General features: G+C 32.5%; 1 protein-coding gene across 1 annotated transcript in view; it reads left to right on the top strand.

Annotated features, from left to right (window-relative positions):
* Positions 1-22,211, top strand: part of LOC129219289 (dentin sialophosphoprotein-like) — a 181,085-nt gene that overhangs the window by 141,678 nt on the left and 17,196 nt on the right. Inside the window, 3 exon segments of the mRNA XM_054853626.1 lie at positions 3,000-3,135; positions 19,695-19,835; positions 19,837-19,956. Coding sequence (XP_054709601.1) covers positions 3,000-3,135; positions 19,695-19,835; positions 19,837-19,956 — 397 coding nt within the window.

The following is a 22,211-nucleotide window of genomic DNA, read 5'->3' as shown; positions in this document are numbered from 1 at the left end:
CCTATTATTTCCAATTAACCCTTATAAGACTTCAAAATGCAGAATTTTATATCCATTTTATATAATTTCCTCCGTGGGAGTAACCCCCTGGCCCCCTAAAACTGGTGATATTCTATATCCCACTTAAAAGGGAGCACTGCGTTACTCTCTTAATACCAGCCCGAGTAGCATCAACTCATCGGCCGATGATCGGCCGTTCATCGAAATCCGATCAAACTTTGATCGGTCGATGATCGGCCGATGATCGGATTCCGATGAGTTTTCATCGGAAATTGCTCCAATATGTCTCATCGGCAATAGTAGAATCCGATCATCGGAATCCGATGAATTTTGCTCCCTATACCGATGAGATTTGGAGCAATATACGAGCAGTGCTGTTCCGAGGCGATGAATTTTGGATAAAAATACGATGAGATTTGGAGCAATATACGAGCAGTGCTGTTCCGAGGCGATGAATTTTGGATGAAAATACGATGAAATTTGGAGCAATATACGAGCAGTGCTGTCGTTCCGAGGCGATGAATTTAGGATGAAAATACGATGAGAAGTAGTAACAACTACGATATAGGGACAAGCAAGGAGGGAAAAAAAATAACAGTGGGAAGAAAACTTGCAGGAGGGGTATTTTCGGATGACGTCATTTGGGAATTACTTAATATATATTATTTTTTAATAACTTGTTTAATTAATTTCTAATTTAACAACTTTTGATGAGCGTGATTCATGAGTTCAATCTTAATCGCTCTAGCCGGGAATCGAACCCTAGTCCTCTGGAATAAGAGATTCATATGCTAACCACTAGACAAGTTATGCTCGCTCCATGGCGGAAAATAATGTACTAAAAGGAAAATCATTTGTGGCGCCATCTATCGGGTGGCAAGGCCATGACAGATTTCTGAACGGAAAGTGAGAATTTTATTCAGTGAATATACTTATGGCGCCAGCTAGTGAAGAGTCGGAGTCGGTAATTTTGGGAGTCAGGAGTGGAATTGTTTTGGAGATAGAGAGAAATCATTCAAGAGTCGGAGTCTCATTTTGTTCGCAATTCCAGTGAGGTAATCGGCGTTGGAATCGTGGAGTTAAAGTTGAATTGATTTTGCAGCAAATTGAAGTAAAAACCCTTCCAAAATCCAGGAGTCGGATTCGGAGTCAAAGTCTCAGTCATTTTTCCTCCGATTCTCAAACTTGAATGTTGATTCGTATAGCCTTACGTTTGATCAATAGTCGGATACTCAAATAATAAAATTTATCCTATTTTAACAGTTGGGAGATTTCCAAAAAATTTAGATTGGGAAAATTTTTATCGGAAAATTTAAACGACCTACTTTTTTTAAGATGAAAGGTAACTCGGCAAATTTTCATCGGAAAATTTGATCGTTACGAGCTCTTTTTCCGATGAAATGTAGCTCGGCAAATTTTTATCGGAAAATTTGATCGTTAAGATCTCTTTTTCCGATGAAATGTAGCTTAGCAAATTTTCATCGGAAAACTTGATCGTTACGATTTCGTTTTTCGATGAAATTTCGCTCGGAAAATTTTCATCGGAAAATTTGATCGTTACGATCTCTTTTTCCGATGAAATGCAGCTCGGCAAATTTTCATCGGAAAATTTGATCGTTACGATCTCTTTTTCCGATGAAATGCAGCTCGGCAAATTTTCATCGGAAAATTTGATCGTTACGATCTCTTTTTCCGATGAAATGCAGCTCGGCAAATTTTCATCGGAAAATTTGATCGTAACGATATAGTTTTCCGATAAAAAACAGCTCATCGAAAACCGTTCTCGGATTCTGATCGCAACGATATCAGCGTGCATTACGCGATGAGTTTAGGAGGAGTCGATGATCGGCCGAGCAAAATCCGATGAGTTAATGCTACCTGGGAGCCCCTCTCCTTTGAGGTCAATTTAAAAAGGACAGCATGATTACACTCAGTAATGAAAACAACACATAAAAAAGTAAAAAATGGCCTTACGCATCACAGAAAACAGACAAAAATATGGGAGGGGGGGGGGGATGGCAATTAAAAATGTTGCTCCAAAAAAAAAAAAAAAAAATCCTGCCCCCCCAGGAACTCAGTCCTAAATCCGCCTATGTGTGTATGGTAACTTTCCAGAAAATTTTGTACATTCTTATGAACTTCAAATAGACAGAACTCAGATAGGAAAAAAACAGTATTTTTCTTTAGTAAAACAAGCATTGCTTTTTATTTCATTTTCTCGAAAAATAATTTAAATATGGGACACTTATCTCCCATGGTTGTAATGTTTGCTAGGGCTCAGATTGTTGAACGTAGTTTCGAAAAATAATGCAAATAAATATTTACTCCCATTCAACTTTTAAAGTGGATTAGTACTCTATTGTGAAGAATCACCATTTAGAAACATAGTGAAGAATAACCTCATTTTTATTTCTTGGTTATTCATAAAAACAAGATAAAAGAATGTATCTTATTCCTTACGACAAGGATTGTAATAAGCTTTGTTATAAAGTTTCTCTAGTATAAATCTGATTAAAAGATAAAAAAAAAAAAGTTTTAACACATTTTCATGGTTATTCTAAGAAACATGTCATCAAAATTCATCCACTGTAGCTTCCCCTTGTTATTTGTACTTTATACACAACTTGTGCAGAATATTATTCACTCTTCTCTCTATGCCTGTTTTTTTCTTCTATTACCAGTGTTGAAATTTCAGTACTCATTTTGCCTTTTCTTTTTCTGTTTACTATTCCCATTTCATTTCAAACAAATGGCTACATAAAAGTGTATTAAATTACAGTACATTCTTTTCTGTAAGGGATACATATTATTTCTTGATTAATGATATGCTTTCTTATATTATATATTTATATCTTTTATACATAAGGTATAAAATATGTGCATCACTACTATCTATAAATGTCTTGATCAAAAGCCACAAAAATGGTTGAAATTTACTTTTAACAATTGAACCCACCATTTGCTTTGAGTGAATAATTTTTTGTATGTTTCTTTTTCAGACATGCTTCAACACTGAAAAATGACTTGGCAGCCAATCAAACAGAAAACTCAGCTAAGTCTAAAGCATTAGAGAGATGTGATAGTGCCAGTAGTTTGAGCTCTTTATGTAGTCAACAGAGTCAGAGAAGTTCAAAGGTATACATATATATATATATATATATATATATATATATATATATATATATATATATATATATATATATATATATATATATATTTGCATTGCAAGGCTGTAAAACAACTATTGAGAAAAATTAATCTTCTCAACTATTTCTTGCTTTAACACTAGGACGACTGAAATTTGCCGAATACCTAGAAAGACTGACGGGACCAGTCTTAGTCAGTAGGAGTTTAGCATTGTTACATTTAGTTTTGAATACAAGATAAAAGAAAATGGCAATGCCATAAAATTTGACAAATGCACTGATTTATAGATTATTGAAGTTGACTGTTAAAGTTAGTTTTGAGGTATTATGGCTTTTCCAATGAGGGGAAAATTTTCAATTGGTAGGATTCTTGGCAATTTTCCTCATTGTCGCCAGTTTTCTTGACGTCCAAATATCAAGAGCTAATGTATTTTGGCTTATGTTTTATTGACAAAAAAAAAAAACGAAAAGTTTTCCAAAATTTGGCAATCCTACCAAAATTCTAATAAGAAATATCCCCTTATTTACTTAATTTCCAACTGATATCCATTGTATTAGGAAGTATTACCTATAAAAGAAAATGAAAGTCCACCAAAAATATTAAACATGTGAAAGTCTTGTTTCCGCCCTTAAAAGTTCTGAGGTCACATGTAAAACTAAATCAGTTGTTTTAGTTAGTATCTTGTGAAGCACTTACTTAACAACTTGAACATAAATTGTGGTTCCTATTCAGTTTTTTTCGCAATAATATAGTGACCAAATTAATATTAGACATCTTTATTTCTATAAAAAATATAGTGACTTAACGATCACAGAGCAACATACTAGCATAGTAATGACTGGTACGTATAGGTCATTCTCCAGAAAACTTATCTTTTGAACGCAAACATTTTTCAATTTCGAAACCTTGTGTTTTCTTTCTTTTTTTTTTCATTTTTACGTGAAAGTGTTACGTACTAGAAGTAACCATAAACAATGGTCCAGCTAAGTTCCAATTATTTTACTCTTAAGTAAAAAAAATTAAAAAATGCCTTGTTCAGGGAAAAAGAAAAGAAACCTTTAAATATTTAAAAATCAAGGCCAATTTATTATCAAATTGTAAATAATTTTGTTAATTATGCAAACAATCAGCTATTTTAATGAATAGTGGGAAAATAATATTAAGCTCTTATTAATTAAAGTACTGCTTAATTAGTAGTTTCAAACGTTTGTTAAAAAATAGTATTTAGTAATTTTCAGGATATACTGACAATTTATAATTTTGATAGAATGCCTATTATTGGTGTATTTTCCCTCCATCATTTATTTTCATCTCAGAAATAATGACATTGATAAGGTCTGTCACGGAGGTGAGGAATTGAGGAATTTTCCATTAATAAAAAGGCCTAATAGATACATTCTTCAGGGGAATTTTTTTTTCTTCACTGCTATAATCTACACATGTTAAACCTATGAAAACATGTTCACTTCTTTTTTCTCATAAATTTATATCCCTGAAATTAAAGTGCACGGAGGTGAGAAGTCAGAATAACCACACAAAGTTTTTAAAGCAAAATCTATCTTCTTGTTTTTCGACAAAACTCTCACAACTTAAACTATGGCTGAAAATAAACAAGATGGCTCCCTTGTATCATGGAAAATAAAATGTGATGTCATTACTGCCGCGTGTTAATGAGGATTGGCATTTTGTGTTTAGGTAACGGAGGGGAGAATTTATTGCGTGACATGACTCCTTGTCCTACTAAAACAAACTGAAACACAATGTTAAAAAATTAAATATACTTAAACAATTAGTATTTGAGACACTTGTGAAGGAAAAATAAATACGTATATACTTTAAATAAACAAGTTATTAAGCAACATAAACAGTAACACAAGGTGTGTGACAGGCTCTCTTTTACTTACCTATTTTTTTTTCTTTAGAAGTCTACATTTTGAAAAATGCAATCTTTTAAACATCCAATATGAGAATCATATTTTGTTCTTTTTTCAAGCTAACTTCGCTTTATTAGAATGCAAATAAATGAAAAGTCTCTCTTTTTTTTTAATATAACGCTCATTTCAAGTTTTTAAAGCAAAATTTCATTTTCTTTTATGAGTCAAAAATTAAAGTGCTGAATTGGTGGCTTGTTTTTTTTTTGTTTTTTTTGCTTCAACTGTGTCTAGAGATATTAATGATATATTTATCATAGGACTCTAAAATGCAATTTTAAATAATTTTATCAAAAATATTTCTTTTACAAACAGTTTTTATACTTTTGATGCCTTCACTTTGAGAATTCTGATCTCTTTGCATCCACTATGGGAATCCGATTTTTCGAATTTTTGATGTTTAGTACGTTTTGTTAAGAGGTAAACAAATAAAATCTTTTTATTTTTGTTAAAATCAGAATTGCGGAATTTGTAAGTTTTAAAAGAAATTCTGTGCTTTTTAAGAGTGTCTTAAATCAAATAATTAAATGCTGAACCCTTGTGTGATTTTTTTTTTTTATTACAATTATTTTAAATACTGTTCAAAAATATTTCTAACATAATTTAACATAATGTAGAATGGTAGATAAATATTGATACTTGAGAGAGTGATGCCGCCCTCCCAAATACTAGAAAAATACCCCAAAATGATATTCTCAACATAGAAGAGGAAAACACTCAACTTTAAGTTTAAATGATGCAGTTTGTGCCCTCTCTAAATTCTAAAACTTCGTTTTAACAAAAAAAAACATTTTTTTTGCAAATTTATTTGATTTTTCACAAAATTAATTCATTTTTCCCAAAATTTGATTTTTCACAAAAAACAGACCCCTGTGAAAAATCCTGGAAAGACCCCTGAAAGTGTTTCTTTAACGGTCTGAAGAGATGGAAATCACTTGGTGCGAGGTCGGGACTGTAAGGAGTGTTTTTCTAGTATATCTGCCACCGAAAACGCTCCAACAAATCCCGCATAGTTGTGGCCATATGCCGTCGGGCATTGGGGACGTAACAGTGATACTGTACAATTCCACCAATTGTCGATGAATTTTAGCTGGTGAAATTTTTCTTTAAGCGCAAAAACCGTATCACACTTCTTATTTCAATTGCAGACCATGCTTCTGTCAAGGCGGCCATCTTCTAACTCAAATTTTGTCATGTTACCCGGCCTACCAGCTACATCTACCGACACCGTTTGAATTCTGTGATTGTTTCCATTCCCTTCAGAGGGATTTTTATTCATACGGATAATTTGCACACCCGTCAGAGTTCTTGTTACCTTACTTTTTGATACCCCTACGTAGTTGCTTCCCAAGATACTAAAACAACCGTCTTGGTTTTACATGAGATCTCACAATTCAATTGTGGAAGAGAGACTAGCATTTATGTACGTTTTATGTTTCTGGTAGGATAAATTTCTTCCTGAGTGAATCCACATACCACATGCATCTCATGTAATAACTTAATATGAACTGAATCCATAATAATTTATGTAATGTTGTCTCTGAATGCTAAATTGTAAAGTGTTAGTTTCACTTTCAAAGAGCAATCCCAACCATCTGCCTGGGGAGCAGTCGGCAGTATTTGGCATTTAAAATTTTACCCAACTGCAAAAATAGGATGATAAAGGTGAAGCTATAGTGAATAGCACTTTTTCATGCTGCAGTATGTAGGAGACAGTATAATTTTCTCTATTAGTATTTTAAAATACTTCAGTAGCCACTGGCATCGGCCGTCTTTCTAGGTATAAGGTTCAATGTTTACACTTCTATAAAACTAACGGTTAAATGATTAATTAAGCACTCAAATACTATCATACAATGAGAAGTCAGAAAGTTCAATTATGTTCAGTTTGTTATTTTTCGATTAATCCAAACAAACTATCCAAAGGGACACGCATGCATCATCGGTCTAATGTTAAAACTTAAGGCTCTTCTAAACCTCTCCGTAAAATCGGATTCCACGAAATCTGTGGCAACACAGGGGGTGTATCTGGGAGGGTCTAACTCGATTTTTTTTTGCACCGCTAATTGGTCAGATTTCATGATGGACAACGTCAATCATTGAGTTGTTGAAAGGACAGTCGTAAATCTAAGCTGTCCCCATTGGTACTCTTTTGCGGTCGGACGAGGGCAGAGAGCTTAGAAGGATTCTGTTCCAAAACATGTCCCCCCCTCCGGCCTGTTTCCCACCACGACAACAGATCGGCGTAGCGGAAAGAACTCACGAGTGTGAGGGTGAAGAAAAAAGAATCCAATTCTCCTATTCTATTCTACCACCCTTCTCACTTTTACTTGAAAACTTTGGAATCGTGGGACAATTCTTTACATTTACTCTTCGAATCGAATTCTGTATTTGTTTTGCAATTCATGGGCGGCATAATCTTCATTTTTTAAAAATTTGTTTTATATTTATTGGTTCAGTTCATTCATTTATGTATTTTTCAATATATAATTGAGGGGGAGGGGGCGAGCGGAACACTGATGATCTTTATAACTTTAATCGATAAAAGATTGCTTTGCTTTTTACAGAAATTTCTGAAACTATTCTTGAAAAGAAAAGCAAAACAATCATAGAAAAATGTCGAAGAATTTCTGCGGATGTCGGTGTGAGCATAAAATAAAAACATTTGGTAGTTGTGTAGTTAAGTTTGCTGATTGCTAGTTTGATGAATGTTACTACTAATAAAAAAAGCATAAAGAGTAAATCTTTCGAAAACACTCACGCCCTGTACAAGGATTTTCTGTGCAGTTTTTAATTAGAAAATTATGCTTTTGTTTTGTCTATGAATTTTCTGCGCATCAAAAGAGGAAAGAAAGAAACTGACGAATCTGCATGTTGGCACGATAGAAAACAGGAAGAGAAAAAAAATGCTGTTGTCTTGTTAGTGATCAGAAGGATACCATATTACCAGTGGCGCACAGGATTTTTTTAAAGGGAGGGTCCAAGGTCGAAAGTCTCATTCCATTATTACGCCGTCAAACATATTGACTTAATTTTATCGATTCCCGAGAACAAAAAACAGTAAAAAATAAGCTAATGAATAAATAATTAGCATTAAGTAAAGAAATAACCAGAAGTTAAATAATTTACGCTTTTATTTTTCTCATAATTAAAAAATGAATTCAAGTTCAAAAGATCTCATTTCAATTAGTAATCACAAAACTAAAAACATAGTTATTACTGTGTATTCATTTATAATCCCCATTCTTCTTCTCATAGGCTAAGTGCACAATATTTTAAATCTCTTAACATGAGGGTTTTATTTTTTCACTTATTAAAACAGAAGTTATTGTTACCTTTGTTTGAAATTATTTCACGCACAAAATATAGAATCGTAATCAATCGGGGGAAAAAGCAGGACCTATGGGAGGGGTCCTGACCCCCTGGACCCTTGTGTGCGCCACTGATAAATACCCACTAAGGTTTTCATTATTTATACACGTGTACTAAATAATTAGAATGAAATGACACCTCTCAGTAATGCTAAAAGCAAATTATTGCAGAGCTTAGTATTTTTGACAGTTGCATGCAGAATCAACGCTTAAATTAAATCTGAGAAAAGCTATGTTGCTGCGTACAAAAGCCCTTTATCACGCTCTGAATGCAAATTGGGAATTTTACTGTTTTTCTTGGATAAAAGCCTACTTCAATTCAAACTTTCGTCGATGTGCCTATTCATCAACATTTTAAGATAATTTCAATTCATTGAGCCTATTGTTAAAAGAATAAAAATTATATGTTCACAAATTTTACCAATGCATATAATAAAACGTAAGTAATTGAACTCTAATGGTTTAAATATACTTCGAAAGAATGAATAAAGTGTAAGAAAGCGTACAGTGGTTTAAAATAGTCAGCAAGTGGTATTTAGGAATTTCCGTATCATAAAAATTTTATTTCTTGATCTTGAGGCAAAGAATGTTTTTTCTTTCAGTTTGACACTCTCTGTTATTTAAACATTTTGTTCACATAGTAGGAAATTAATAACATTTCTTATGAAAATAGAGTGGCATTAAACAATATGTGTAGCACAGTATACAAATGAAAAACGTTATCTATCATAAAAGCGTCTCGAAAAATATTTACGTGTACCAACAACTACGCTATTGTAAAAAGATTGCCATCAATCATGAAACAAGAAAAAAAATTTTCTTAAAAAAAAGGAAGGAACATGGTTTTGTTAATATTTTCGAAAAACTGTCATATGACAAAAAAAAAAAAAAAATGCATCGATTCAATGAATCAAATGTATGATCATATTCAATCGCGAGAATTATAGGAAAAAATAGATTGCAAAAGACACAAAATTAAATAAGCATTATTCGAAAGGGGAGACAGTGAGGCACTCAATTTATGTGCCAAAGTAATTATCACTATGAGGAACTTTCTTGTTCCCAGTCTCATTTGCTGTACGCAAACGAGAAGACTTGTTTATCCAAAGTGGGGAAACAAAGTGCAAAAGGTGAGAAAAAATTATACATGAAATCAAATGAATTGATATCGTTCCATCTTGAGTATTGGAAACAAACAAAATAATACAAAAATTCAAAAAAAAAAAAAAAAAAATGTGCAAGGAAAAAGAGTATTGTGGCCCTAAATTACTGTGACAGTATCACCATACTGAACTTTCTTGTTCGCAGTCTCATTTCTTTTCATGCTGTCACGATGATTGACAAATTCGGATTGCAAAAATAAACTTTATGTAACATGAAAAGATTTCGAAAAATGCATTGTAAATTGTGAATAGAGTTCTTTGATTGTGAGCATGCGCAAATGATCAAGACGAAAGTTCAACTAATGATACTTCTTGTACTATCGAGAATTATTTTGATATGAAGTGCTGTAGGCGTCATTGCTTTGTTGATTCTTTGAAAAAATACTTCCACTTGGGGTTTTAAATAGCTATCTGGCGGAAAAGCATCACTTTATACATGAAATTGAATGAAGCAAATATGATCTTGTTCTATCTTGAGTATTGGAGGCAAACAAAATAATATGAAAATTCAAAAAAAAAAAAAAAAAAAGAAAAAAAAAAGAGCGAGGAAAGAGTACTGTAGCCCTAAATTACTGTGATAGTATCACCACACTCGTAGTCTCATTTCTTTTTCATGCAGTCATGATGATTGACAAATTCGCCCTGCAAAATTCGTATTGCTTTCTTGATTCTTTGAAAAAATATACTTTCAATTGGGGTTTTAAAGAGCCATTTGGGCGGAAAAAAAGCACCAATTTATTCATAAAATCGAAGGAACCGAATATGATCCCGCTCCATGTTGAGTGTTGGAGGCAAACAAAATATGAAAATTAAAAAAAAAAAAAAATCGGAGAAAAAAGGTTGTGAGGTACAAGGGCGGATTCAGGGGAGGGTCAAAGGGTTAGCTGACCCCCTGTGAGAAGAATGTCATTATGATTATTATTAAACTTCAATTCTTTACATCCGAAAAAATAGTACATGGAATCAATGTCAACATTTTTCTTTTTTTGCTCGGTTCTGTAAGGTAGTTCTTTTTAGCGCGTCATAATTCAAAGAATTGACTGGATTTGTTTACTGAGGTATTGCTATTTTGATTTCTTTGTTCATTTTCAAAAGCGCAAATTTCTCTAATGAGCTTAACTTTTTTTCCAGTTCTCCTCCCCCTCAAACCACATGTTGTGCGTGTCATGTGTGCTTTTTCCTACTATTTATAGATGTTATCTCATATAACCAAAGCTTACGGTGACATGACCAGCATATCTGCCGAAAGAAATGTGACTTTTGATGAAAGTTTGAGGGAATATGATCCATGGCTCAGGCTGTTTCATTGAAAATTTAGGGGGAGGGGAGGTAATTTGAATGGGTTTTGGCTTCGGGGGGGGGGGGGGGGGGGGAGTACTCCGTAGCATATGAGGCGGTACGCTCTCCTGCATGGAATGATGGGCAACCCTGATTAACTGCTACTTTTTTACGTAGGAATAATAACGATATCCATTGAAACTTGACCCCCCTTACAAAAATTTCTGGATCCGCCCCTGTTGATGTACTAAATCATACTTGCTGATGACAGTATCACCGTACTGAGCTTTCATGTTCGCAGTCTCATTTCTTTTTCATGCAGTCACGATGATTGACAAATTCGCACTGCAAAAATAAACTTTATGTAACCTGAAAAGAGTTCGGAAAATGCATTGTAAATTGTGAATAGAGTTCTTTGATTGTGAGCATGCGCAAATGATCAAGACGAAAGTTCAACTAATGATACTTCTTGTACTATCGAGAATTATTTTGATATGAAGTGCTGCAGGCGTCATTGCTTTGTTGATTCTTTGAAAAAATAAATCCACTTGGGATTTTAAATAGCTATCTGGCGGAAAAGCATCACTTTATACATGAAATTGAATGAATAAAATATGATCCTGTTCCACCTTGAGTATTGGAGGAAAACAAAATAATATGAAAATTCCAAAAACATTGATCGGAGAAAAAAGGTTGTGAGGTACTAAATTACTCGCTGATGGCTGTATCACCACACTCAACTTTCCTTGCTCGCAGTCTTATTTCTTTTTCACGCAGTTGCGAAGATAGACAAATTCGCTTTGCAAAAATCAACTTTATGTAACATCAAAAGAGTTCGGAAAATGCATTGTAAATTGTGAATAGAGTTCTTTGATTGTGAGCATGCGCAAATGATCAAGACGAAAATAAAAGTAATGATAATTCTTGAAATATGTACAATCTTCAAAGGAGAAGCATTTTGATATGATGTGCTGCATTCGTCATGACTTCGTTGATTCTTAGAAAAAATACTTTCACCTGTGGCTCTAAAGTCACAGGGGAGGAAAAAATGCATGAAATTGAATATATATATATATATATATATATATATATAATTGGATTAATCTAATGTGATCCCTTTCCATCTTGAGTATAGGAGGAACACAAAATAATATGAAAATTAAAAAAAAAAACAATTATCTGGGAAAAAGATAGATACTGGCTGATGACAGTATTAACATAGTGAACTTTTTTGTTCGCAGTCTCCTTCTTTCCTTTTTTTTCACAGTTATAATGACTGATAAATTGATATTGTAAAAAAAAACAAAAAAAACTTTATCTAAAATGAAACATTAAGAGTTCGAAAAAAGCATTGTGAATTAAGATAGTAGATCCATGGCCGCGCCGTCCTTATGTGCGAGGTCGTGAGGCACACTACGGCACCAGAGTCAAAAAGGCGCCTTTCACTACCAATCAAAAATGTTCCAAATGGGGGGAATCTCTCCAACCAAAGAAGGAAAAAAAAAGAACTTTTCATTATATCCAGTATCCAATAGGGCCCCGCTCAGCCCAAAGTGATGCCCAGGCCCTGGCAAAATTTGGTGCCCCCTCTCACAGGAATATCTGCAATTTTTTTGTGTGGAAGTTTTCAAAAACGGGAAGAAATAAAGAAATTTACCCCCATTTTGGTGCTCCTAAAATTGTGGTGCCCAGGTCCATGGACCTACCAGACCGTGAGTTCATCAGGCCCTGATTATATCTTATGGTGGTGGTGAAATTACACTGCTTACTGAAACAAGCAATCCTCTGGCTGCTTATCTAAAATGAAAAATTATTGCCTTGTTGTGTGTCTAAACATGCTTTTCAAGAGTGCAATCTTTTACACTGAAATCACGTGATGCTAGTTAATGCATATATTAGCATTTTTCTTCTTCGTGTGGAGGCGTGAATGCTGTTTAGGGTTAATATTACACGAAGCTGAGCATATGAGGTGCGAGAAATTTTCTATTCTTCATTTTGGATCTTGAGGAGAATATGTTGTACTATAATTTGTGCAATATGTCTTTTTGTGATTTTTAATTTTTGCTCGCGGAAATTCGACTATTTCATGTTATCATACATAAAAATTATTGTAAGTATATTTGCATATATTTTACTTGTGCGTAATATTTGTATATTGTAGACTACAATTTTGGCTAACTTTTTAGTTCCAAAAAGTAACGACCTGACCATAATTACTCGATTCCTCTCCCCCTCCTTTTTCTTTAACTATTTGTGTGTCAGAAAAAGAGCTTTGGACAATGTATTTGTTTTAGATATCATATTCAATGCCTTCCGTATTTTAGAGCTGTTAATATTTAAAATATTTTCTTTCTCCTAAACGCATTAGTATATGAGAGGAACTACTGAACTCAAAATAAGTTCGAGATATGAAGTGAAACTGTAATTACACACGTGCACTGTAATCCAAAATTAAATACACATTTTTACATTTTTTTTCAAACTAAATTAAATGCCAAACGTATTTTTTTTCTGCGTCATATTGGTCTACAAAACGTCAATCCAGCTGTTAACTATATTTTTGCCGAACGCCACTGCATAAAGGCGCTCAAAAGATATTTGCACAACGGCGCTGATCAGGCTTGGCACGGGCCTGAGTAGAGCTCTTTGATCTTGGTTATGCGCAAATGATTAAGACAAAAGTTCAAGCAGTGACAATTCTTGAAATATGTATATGAATCTTCAAACGAGAACTCACATTTTTTCCCATTATAAGATGCAGTAATTTACACAGATTCTTTAAACAAAATAACTTCTACATTCAAACGGTGTGCTTATATTAAACAGGGTGGCGACAGATCAGGGAGATCAGGGAAAAGTCAGGGAACTTTATTAATCAGGGAAAAGACAGGGAAATATCAGGGAATTTTGAAAAAATAACAAAAAATCAGGGAAAATTGATTTTATGAAGAAAAAAATTTTTTTTTTGCTTTAGAAAATTAAGTACTCTAATTCCCTACGCATTTTCCGCCAATTAACCGTTCAAAAAAAAAGTAAAATTAATGAGGTGAGATTATGCACTGCCGCATATTTGTGCATCTGTTTTCCTCAACGTCAAAGTATTGAATCTTACTTATTAACCACAGGATGAACGTCCTAAGATTGCTTTTATGTCTGTTAGGTTGTTTATTTTACCTAGGGACTTGAAATTTCCTTATACGCTTTCAATGCTACGTAAAATAAACAACCATACAGGCAAAGAGAAAGCCTTCATTAATGCCTTAGCTCCTTTGCCTTTATTCCACTGTCTCGAAGTAATTAGCGTACTGTAATCACGATTTCAAGAAGAAATCTTTGGTTTTTTAATTAATACTATGAAAGCTTAAAAGTAATTACTTCTTCGCGATTTTAATTTAATTGCTAAAATTGAACTTTCAATAAAAAAAAACTTTGTTTTTTGCCGTTATACTATTTGATGTCACCGCAGATTATAAAGGTTTTCTTTTCTTCAGACTGAAGTAATTCTTTAATTTTACAACCAAGTTGTATTCTTCTTTTATATATTTTGAAAAATAATTGTTTTTTTTTTCTTTTTTTCTTGCATTTCAAAGTTGTTTGTTACAAAAGCAATCCAAGATTTTTTTTGTTACATACTGAAATCATTTGAAATAGAGTTAACATGTGTACTTAAATAAATATCTTAATTTTTTTACTGTTAAGATGCTGTATTCATTCATTAAAACCTATGTTCTTGATTAGAGAAAAACTCCCTATGAATAGATGTCGAATGGTTTCATCTGTTTTGCATAAATATGTCAATTAGTTATATAAGAATAACTACATTACTTCTATTCTTTCACTATTACTTGTTATTTTTGCAACAATTATTATACTCTTTGAAAACTTAGTTCAAAATAATTTCAATTACTTTTTAGTTCTATCATAAATACACATGTTTTTAAGAGTAATTTTAATAGTTTCTTAAAATTCTTATGCTAAGTGATTTTTGAAAGTAAAGTAGTTTTTTTTTCTATAATCTTTCCATTGTAGAAAAAATTAATATACTGTTTTGTAGGTCCCCCCCCCCCCAAAAAAAAATTGACTTGATATGTTTTTTTAACCATTTTATTAAAAAAGTAGCATCTTTTTAAAATATATCTTTAGTTCAACAACTTTACACAACTTAAAACGTTTAAAATACTGCATTTTATGCAAACATACAATGGATTTCAAGTAGAGCAAAGAAAGAAAACCATTATCATTGGTAACGTAAATCAGGGAAATTTGGTGAACTTAATCAGGGAAATCAGGGAAAAGTCAGGGAACTTTTTTTCACAGTTCCTGTCGCCACCCTGTTAAAGCAGCAGTGAAAAATATATCACCTAAATAATTTCAAAAACTTAGCGAAGAACTCGAATAAAGAAAAAAAAAAGTGTTTTTCTTTTAGAACGGATGTCGTCGAGTCACATAGATATAAGACCAACACACAAAACGACAAAGAATGAATGGTCATTAGTAGGGATCCAGTAGTTTATTGCCTGCCGAAGCAGAAGGGAAAAGCGGAGAAGCATTCAAAGACCCTGGGGGAGAAGAGAAAGTGGTCCCTCAAAGTGGGGTGTGGGGGGGGGGGGAATGGGTGTGGTCTGGTGGAAGGCGTGTTTATCAGTTTTTCATGATTTTTCAAAAATAAGGCTTTACTCTGTGGAGAATATCAATAGAACAAATTGTCTCAGAAACAAACTCAAAATATGTTTTTAAAGAGAAATGTTCAATCTCTTGCGCTCCTTTTTCCGTTTTTCCATATCATTTTTCAAACGTGTGAAAATAGTCATTTAAAGTTTTAAATTGTTATTATAAAAATTTCAAAATAACCACAGAAAAAATAAAAAAGCACATATCTAGTTCTGCGTTATAGCCATCGTTTAAAACAAACCGCATGAAAATATTCCAGTAATTTCTCGTGTTATGCTTTGAATAGGTAGCAGATTTTTCCGTAGAGAAAGCATTAGCGTCGAAAACCAAGATGGACGGTATAGAAGAGCCTCAACACTAGACGGAATCTGAATTTTGTCCAAAAAATTGGACAAAATGCAAATGATTATCTTTTGCTTTAATGTGAAGAAAACTCTAGCTTTAATGTAAAGAAAACTCTGCTTTGCAGTTTTGCTGCTGCCTTCCAACCTTTGATTTTTTAATTTTTTTTCTGGCTATTAAATACTGAATGCAGAAAAATGCACCCATTTTAACATAACAAGTGCAAAATCTATTTTTAGACAAACCTGATCTTTGTTCCCTCTCAGTGACAGCAATCGTTCAAAGGTCACCAAACCCTGACAAGTTGAAACCCAATTTTTAAATCTATGCGCTTGATATGTGAATACCAGTGACCAGACTAGTTATGTTTGATTAACTGCTCCTCCCCTAAGTGTTTTTGTTGCAATATAACTTGATTTTTTTTAGTTCATCTGTTTGCATGATTTGCTGTGTATATGCATAATCATTTTTCAGTCATGAATAATTCTTTTTTAGCTTTTACATACACTGTTATCATTTTTACCCTGAGTTGAAATTTATGTGTGAATATTATAGATTTATTTTAGCTATTGTGTGCACTAGTATCATTTTTACCTATTTTGCAAATTATCCGTGTAATTCGCTTATCCATGGTTACCATGCTACCCTGTTCCCCAGATAACCAAGAGTTTATTGTTCTTGAGATAGATTTCAAATCAGATTTTTTTTCAATTTATTTTCATGTTAATAATGGTGAAATTACTCCAGGGTCATTCCATGTCAAGTTTTTTCCCTTACCTTTTTGTATTTCTTTGAAATTTGGCTCATCAATTGTAACCTTTGAGGTAATTAAAAGTCCAAATTTTTAGATTTTTATCTCCATTATTTTTTTATTTATAACACTTTGATTTTTCGAAAACCCCGCTTTTTTTCATGGATGCTTGAACATAAAATGGACGATAACTCAGCACCAAACATAGATAGAAAGATTTTGTGAAAAGCATTTTAAAGTACATTAGTTGCTGTTTAATGAGATATGCAACATGACTAATTTCAAAAAAATTTAAATTTTTAAAAAATGAAATTTAAATTTTAAATTTAATTTTTTCAGAAAAGGTATAATGAATTCTTTTTAAAAAATTCTCAAAAATTTGTGTGTATTTTATCTTTATTTGTGCAAAGTTTCAAGTTGGGATCTCAATGGGATCATATTTTTATGAATTTTTTAAAAACAATTGACTTATGAAATAATGACATTTTTCAGATTCTAACTAGTTAAATATGGGGTTCTCTTACTGGGAATGGTCTATTAAGTAGTAATTGATTATGACTATGCTTGAAATGAGTGGACATGAATTTGTAGATTAGTACCCCCCCCCCCCCCCGGCTCCGCCACACAGCCACTTTTTTCTTTTCTTTTTTTTTTCAAAACTGTATTCAAAAAAAAAAAAAAAAAAGCTGCCATGTAAGAATTATAATAAGAATAAACTGGGACGCATACTGCTAAACATCAGTAGTGACTAAGGCTTATAAATGGGGGGTGGGGTGTGGTCATAAAAACTAAAAGTCAGAAAAACTTTAACATACAAATAGAACCACTAATTTGCAGCTTTTTTTTCTTTCAGAAAGTGGGACGGTAGGGGGGAGGTGGAGGGGGGAGGAATCTGGAATGAAGCTTAAAACATGGAAGGTTATGCTCAAACTAGCAAAATTTGTTTCATCTATAACTGCTTTTAATATATGTATAAATAGATCTCGCTGCATTGCTCTCCTTTACAACTGAAATTAAAAAGAAAACTAGCATTAAAGAAAAGAGAAAAAACAGCTGTACTCCAAATGTTGGTGAAAGACAGTTTTTTTTTTATGCGGACAGACATATGATCTGATACTTAGATTTATTTTTAGTTTAGTGTGAAAAGAATGGAACAACACGGGGGAAACACTGCTATTTTGCTATGATCTTGGGGCAAACTATTTCTTTTCTCCCTCCAAAATTCAAAGTTGGGGTAGGGGATGAAATAAATCATAACTTTTCTTATCAGATAGTGAATTAATCAAGTACACTTTGTGAAGTTGGAATTGAAAAAGAAACACTTGGTCTGAAAAAAAAAAAGCATCAGGTGAGGCGTGATACTAGTATAGTGTTAATCGTATGTGTGAGTGGGGGGGGGGGGGGGGGGGGGGGGTAATGTACTTCGTCTTGCTTTAAAGAATAACATTTAAAAGCTTTTAATATGTTTTCTATTCATTTTGTTTTATTTTATTCATTTATTTATTTTTTTACATTTTGAAAGTAGTTTTGAAAAAAAAAAAAAATAAATAAATAAATAAAAGTGGTGGTGGGGAGGGGGGGGCTTATCAATGTACAATTTCATGTCAGCTCATTTCAAGCGTAGTCATGATCAATTACTACTTACTAGACCATCCCCAGTAAGAGAACCCCATATTTAACTAGTTAGAATTTGAAAAATGTCATTATTTCATAAGTCAATTGTTTTTAAAAAATTCATAAAAATATGATCCCATTGAGATCCCAACTTGAAACTTTGCACAAATAAAGATAAAATACACACAAATTTTTGAGAATTTTTTAAAAAAAATTCATTATACCTTTTCTGAAAAATTAAAATTTAAAATTTAAATTATATTTTTTTAAAAATTAAAATTTTCCTGAAATTAGTCATGTTGCATATCCCTGTAAACAGCAATTTAAGTACTTTAAAATGTTTTTTTTACAAAATCTTTCTATCTATATTTGGTGCTGAGTTATTGTCCATTTTATGTTCAAGCATCCATGAAAAAAAGAGGGTTTTTCGAAAAATCAAAGTGTCATAAATAAAAAAATAATAGAGATAAAAATCTAAAAATTTGGACTTTTCATTACCTCGTAGGGTACAATCAATGTGTTAAATTTCAATGAAATACAAAAAGGTAAGGGAAAAAATTTCCCAAATTTTGGATCACTTGACATGGAATGACCCTCCAATGGGTGGAAGGTAGGCTTTTAAATAAGGGATTTTTTGTTTTAAATGTTTCTAAGTTACAGAGGTAAGTTTTTTTTTTCATTGAATTGTCTTTTTGCAATTGTAATATTTTAATCTTATTACTATAAATGTTTGATTTGGTTTAATTATCTTTTTTTTTTTGTGATCAACTGCATTGTTCTTATCAGACTAATAAGAATACCGTTGTTGATTAATATTTCTACAGAATTAAACAGTTTGTTAATACAAATATTATAATATATGTAACTCACACTATTTTTTAAGTTCAACATATGCTTATTGTATTAAATTAAATGCATTTTTCTTACCTGGTTTTTTCCGGCATGCCAAAATGACCGTGCAAGAGTTATTGAAAACCTGTTGATCCCCGAACTTTGTATCATGTCTGCTAGCTCATATACTTTTGTTTTTGTAACTTTCATGAACTTTGAAGTATTAATAAGTGTTTGGATAGTGGTTTATCCAAAACATATCTTTCTGGGCTTCATAGAAATGGAAATAGCAAGTCAAATGATTTGTTAAAGGGCCTCATAATAAATCTGCGGATCTTCTGAGCAAGAGTATTTAATAGTAAAATAAGTGAAAAGAGTTTGTTTCCGGTAAAGGACTGGCTACAAGAAGACATGTTAAGTAAATTATGTATAACCAATGACACAGGCAGTGTTTGACATGAACATTGCTGTTGTTGCTGCATTTCTATAAATGTTCAGGTCTTTTTAAAAAACTTAAGAGTTAAAAATGAGATTTGTAATGATTTTGTATTTCGTTATTTCTGTATTTTGAATTGACCTTATATTATTGTTTTAGTCTGCAAAAGGAAAAATTAAAGATTCTTCAGCTAATGCATCAGACGGAAAAAGAGTGAAGACATTTACTCCTTTGTTGTCTTCAAAAGAAATTAAGCAAGAAAAAGAAGATAAGCCAAAAGTGCACATTAAAAAAGAGTCTGGAATTGTTACTTCTGGGAAAAATAAACAGAAGTATAGAGATAAAAATATCAATCAAAGACACAGAACCAAAAGAAAAATGTGAACTGTTTTGGAATGACAGTCTTAATTCATCTAGTCAGGTAAGCATATTTATTTATAAACATATTTGTTAGATACTTTTAGTACAAAAGAATACTTTTTTGCATTTATTTTTCTTTCTTTTCTTCTATTTTATGTGTAAATAGGGTAGCTTAAATTCTGTCTTTCTCATAAAAACATTTTTAGCTTATAAAGTTAAAACATACTAATGCAGGTATTGTAGGCGGAATTTGATGATATCTTTTATAAAGGTAGATATAGATAAGGGCTTAAAAAATGTACATATTGGTCCTGAAAAATATTCAGGATACTGAAATAATATAAATTATTTACGAAATTTTAAAAATGAGGAACTACCAACAGAATGAAACATATTTTAACATAAAAAAATTACAGCTATGATAAAGCAAAGAGGCATAATGTAATACAACAATAACTAATATGTATAGTATTGGGGAAAAATTTGTCTTGCTTGATTGTTGCATGGAATAGATGGAGAAATTGTTTGTTTTCTTTCATAATTATGAATATTTCCAAGAAAATTTCTTTTGTATTTTCTTAACTTTGCAGAAACCCTTATGTTAACCATGATATTATCTGAGTATACAGCGTTGACTTTCCCGGGTACAGAGTTGTTTCATACTCCACTTGTATCCAATCTTCTGTACTTAATTTATCAATATTATTATATGAAGCAGAGCTACAGATAGATTACTTGAATACTGTTCCCAAATTACATTGAGGGCACGAAACCACTGCATCATATCCAAAGCATTAGAAAGAGAGAGAGAGGGGGGGGGAGAGAGACTCAGTATACTACTTTTTGAACTGTAAGCAACTTGGGGTAATTTTCTCCTATTAGTTGGTTACTTTGTTTTTTTATGTCTCAATTTGACACATGAAATAGTTATTAGTTGGAAGTTTTCTTCCAAACTAAAACAAGTGTGTCATAATTATGTACATATGTTAGCTCAGAAACTTTTTGATCAGCTATTCTTTCAAAATAACCCAAATCCCATATGAAGCTCTTTCTGCCGACTACAGAAAGCTCCCGATTGTCCTTAGCTTATCTGCAGTCATTGGCATTTACAATCGACGATGATAACGCATTGTAGATAATTTCTCCTATTTTAACTTAACAGGTACAAAATTTATTTTTAGACATTCCTGTTTCTTTCTACCTAATCCCATCCAATGACACCAAACTTTCCAAGGTTGCTGAAAACTGACTACTGTAAGACAAGGTAACGTTGTGACTGCGTGGTTAACTGTGGGACAGTGGGTAATTTTTAGTTTACGAGGTTTTCCGTGGGACATGCTGCTTTGGTTGGGTCAGCAATCACATCTATTGAGTAGTCCTGTATTCTGGTTCTACCCAACGGCAGTTCTCAGAACCCAATTTCATTGCACTTGTTGTGGCTGCAAAGTTCTTCCCATAAGTTTATCAAAATTCTTGTTTTGGTGAATTTTTCGCATGTGCCTCAAGAACTGCACTCGCCAAATTACAATCAGGTCTGTATACACGTTGATAAATACCCCTTCAAGTGACTAATTAGAAGTAACCATGTTATTCTAAGTTTTACGTTTTATAGCCTCTACTTTGTAATTTTTCAATTTTTTCATGGGGTTACTTTGAGACCAAGAAATTTTCAAAGTTAAAGAACTGCAAGTTTACAATGATCTTTTGGCTTTGGTTGACAAAAACTAAACTTTAAAAAGTGCTTAAATAATATTAATTATACTATCTGCTTGTTTATTAATTTTTCAAAGCACAGTTTAAAATAATATCTGTAATCTTGAGTTTTTAACCCAATAATTAGAATGTACTGTTCATTTAAATGCTGCATTTTAAATGGTCAGACCAATTTATCCACAGACTTTTAAAATTTGGTTTTGAGAATGTTTTTTAGCAACTGTGTTGTGGCTGCTTGAATGGCTTGAACATTACTGTAAGAAGCTCCTTTCAGTGCAGTTTTCGGTTTCAGCGACATAAAATAGTCACACCATAATAGATCAGGCGAATCAAAAAAAATCTGGATCATTTTTTAGCTGTTGAAATGATGTCTGCAATTGAATCTCTTATTTCAGAAAGGGCATAAGTTCCTATTGATGCAACTTTTCAGGAATCTATAAAAAATGATTATTTCATATTCAGAAATGAACTAAATTCTCCAAAAATTTTTATGTCTAATCTAGACACAAGTAAAATCACTACCTCACCTTAAATTATGTTTCATTTTGTCACTGAAATTAATTAAAAATAGTTTTAAAATTTGGACTTACACCCTTTCTGCAA

Source organism: Uloborus diversus, chromosome 3 (assembly GCF_026930045.1).
Source record: "Uloborus diversus isolate 005 chromosome 3, Udiv.v.3.1, whole genome shotgun sequence".
Classification (NCBI taxonomy): domain Eukaryota; kingdom Metazoa; phylum Arthropoda; class Arachnida; order Araneae; family Uloboridae; genus Uloborus; species Uloborus diversus.
This window is presented reverse-complemented; position numbering and strand designations above follow the sequence as displayed.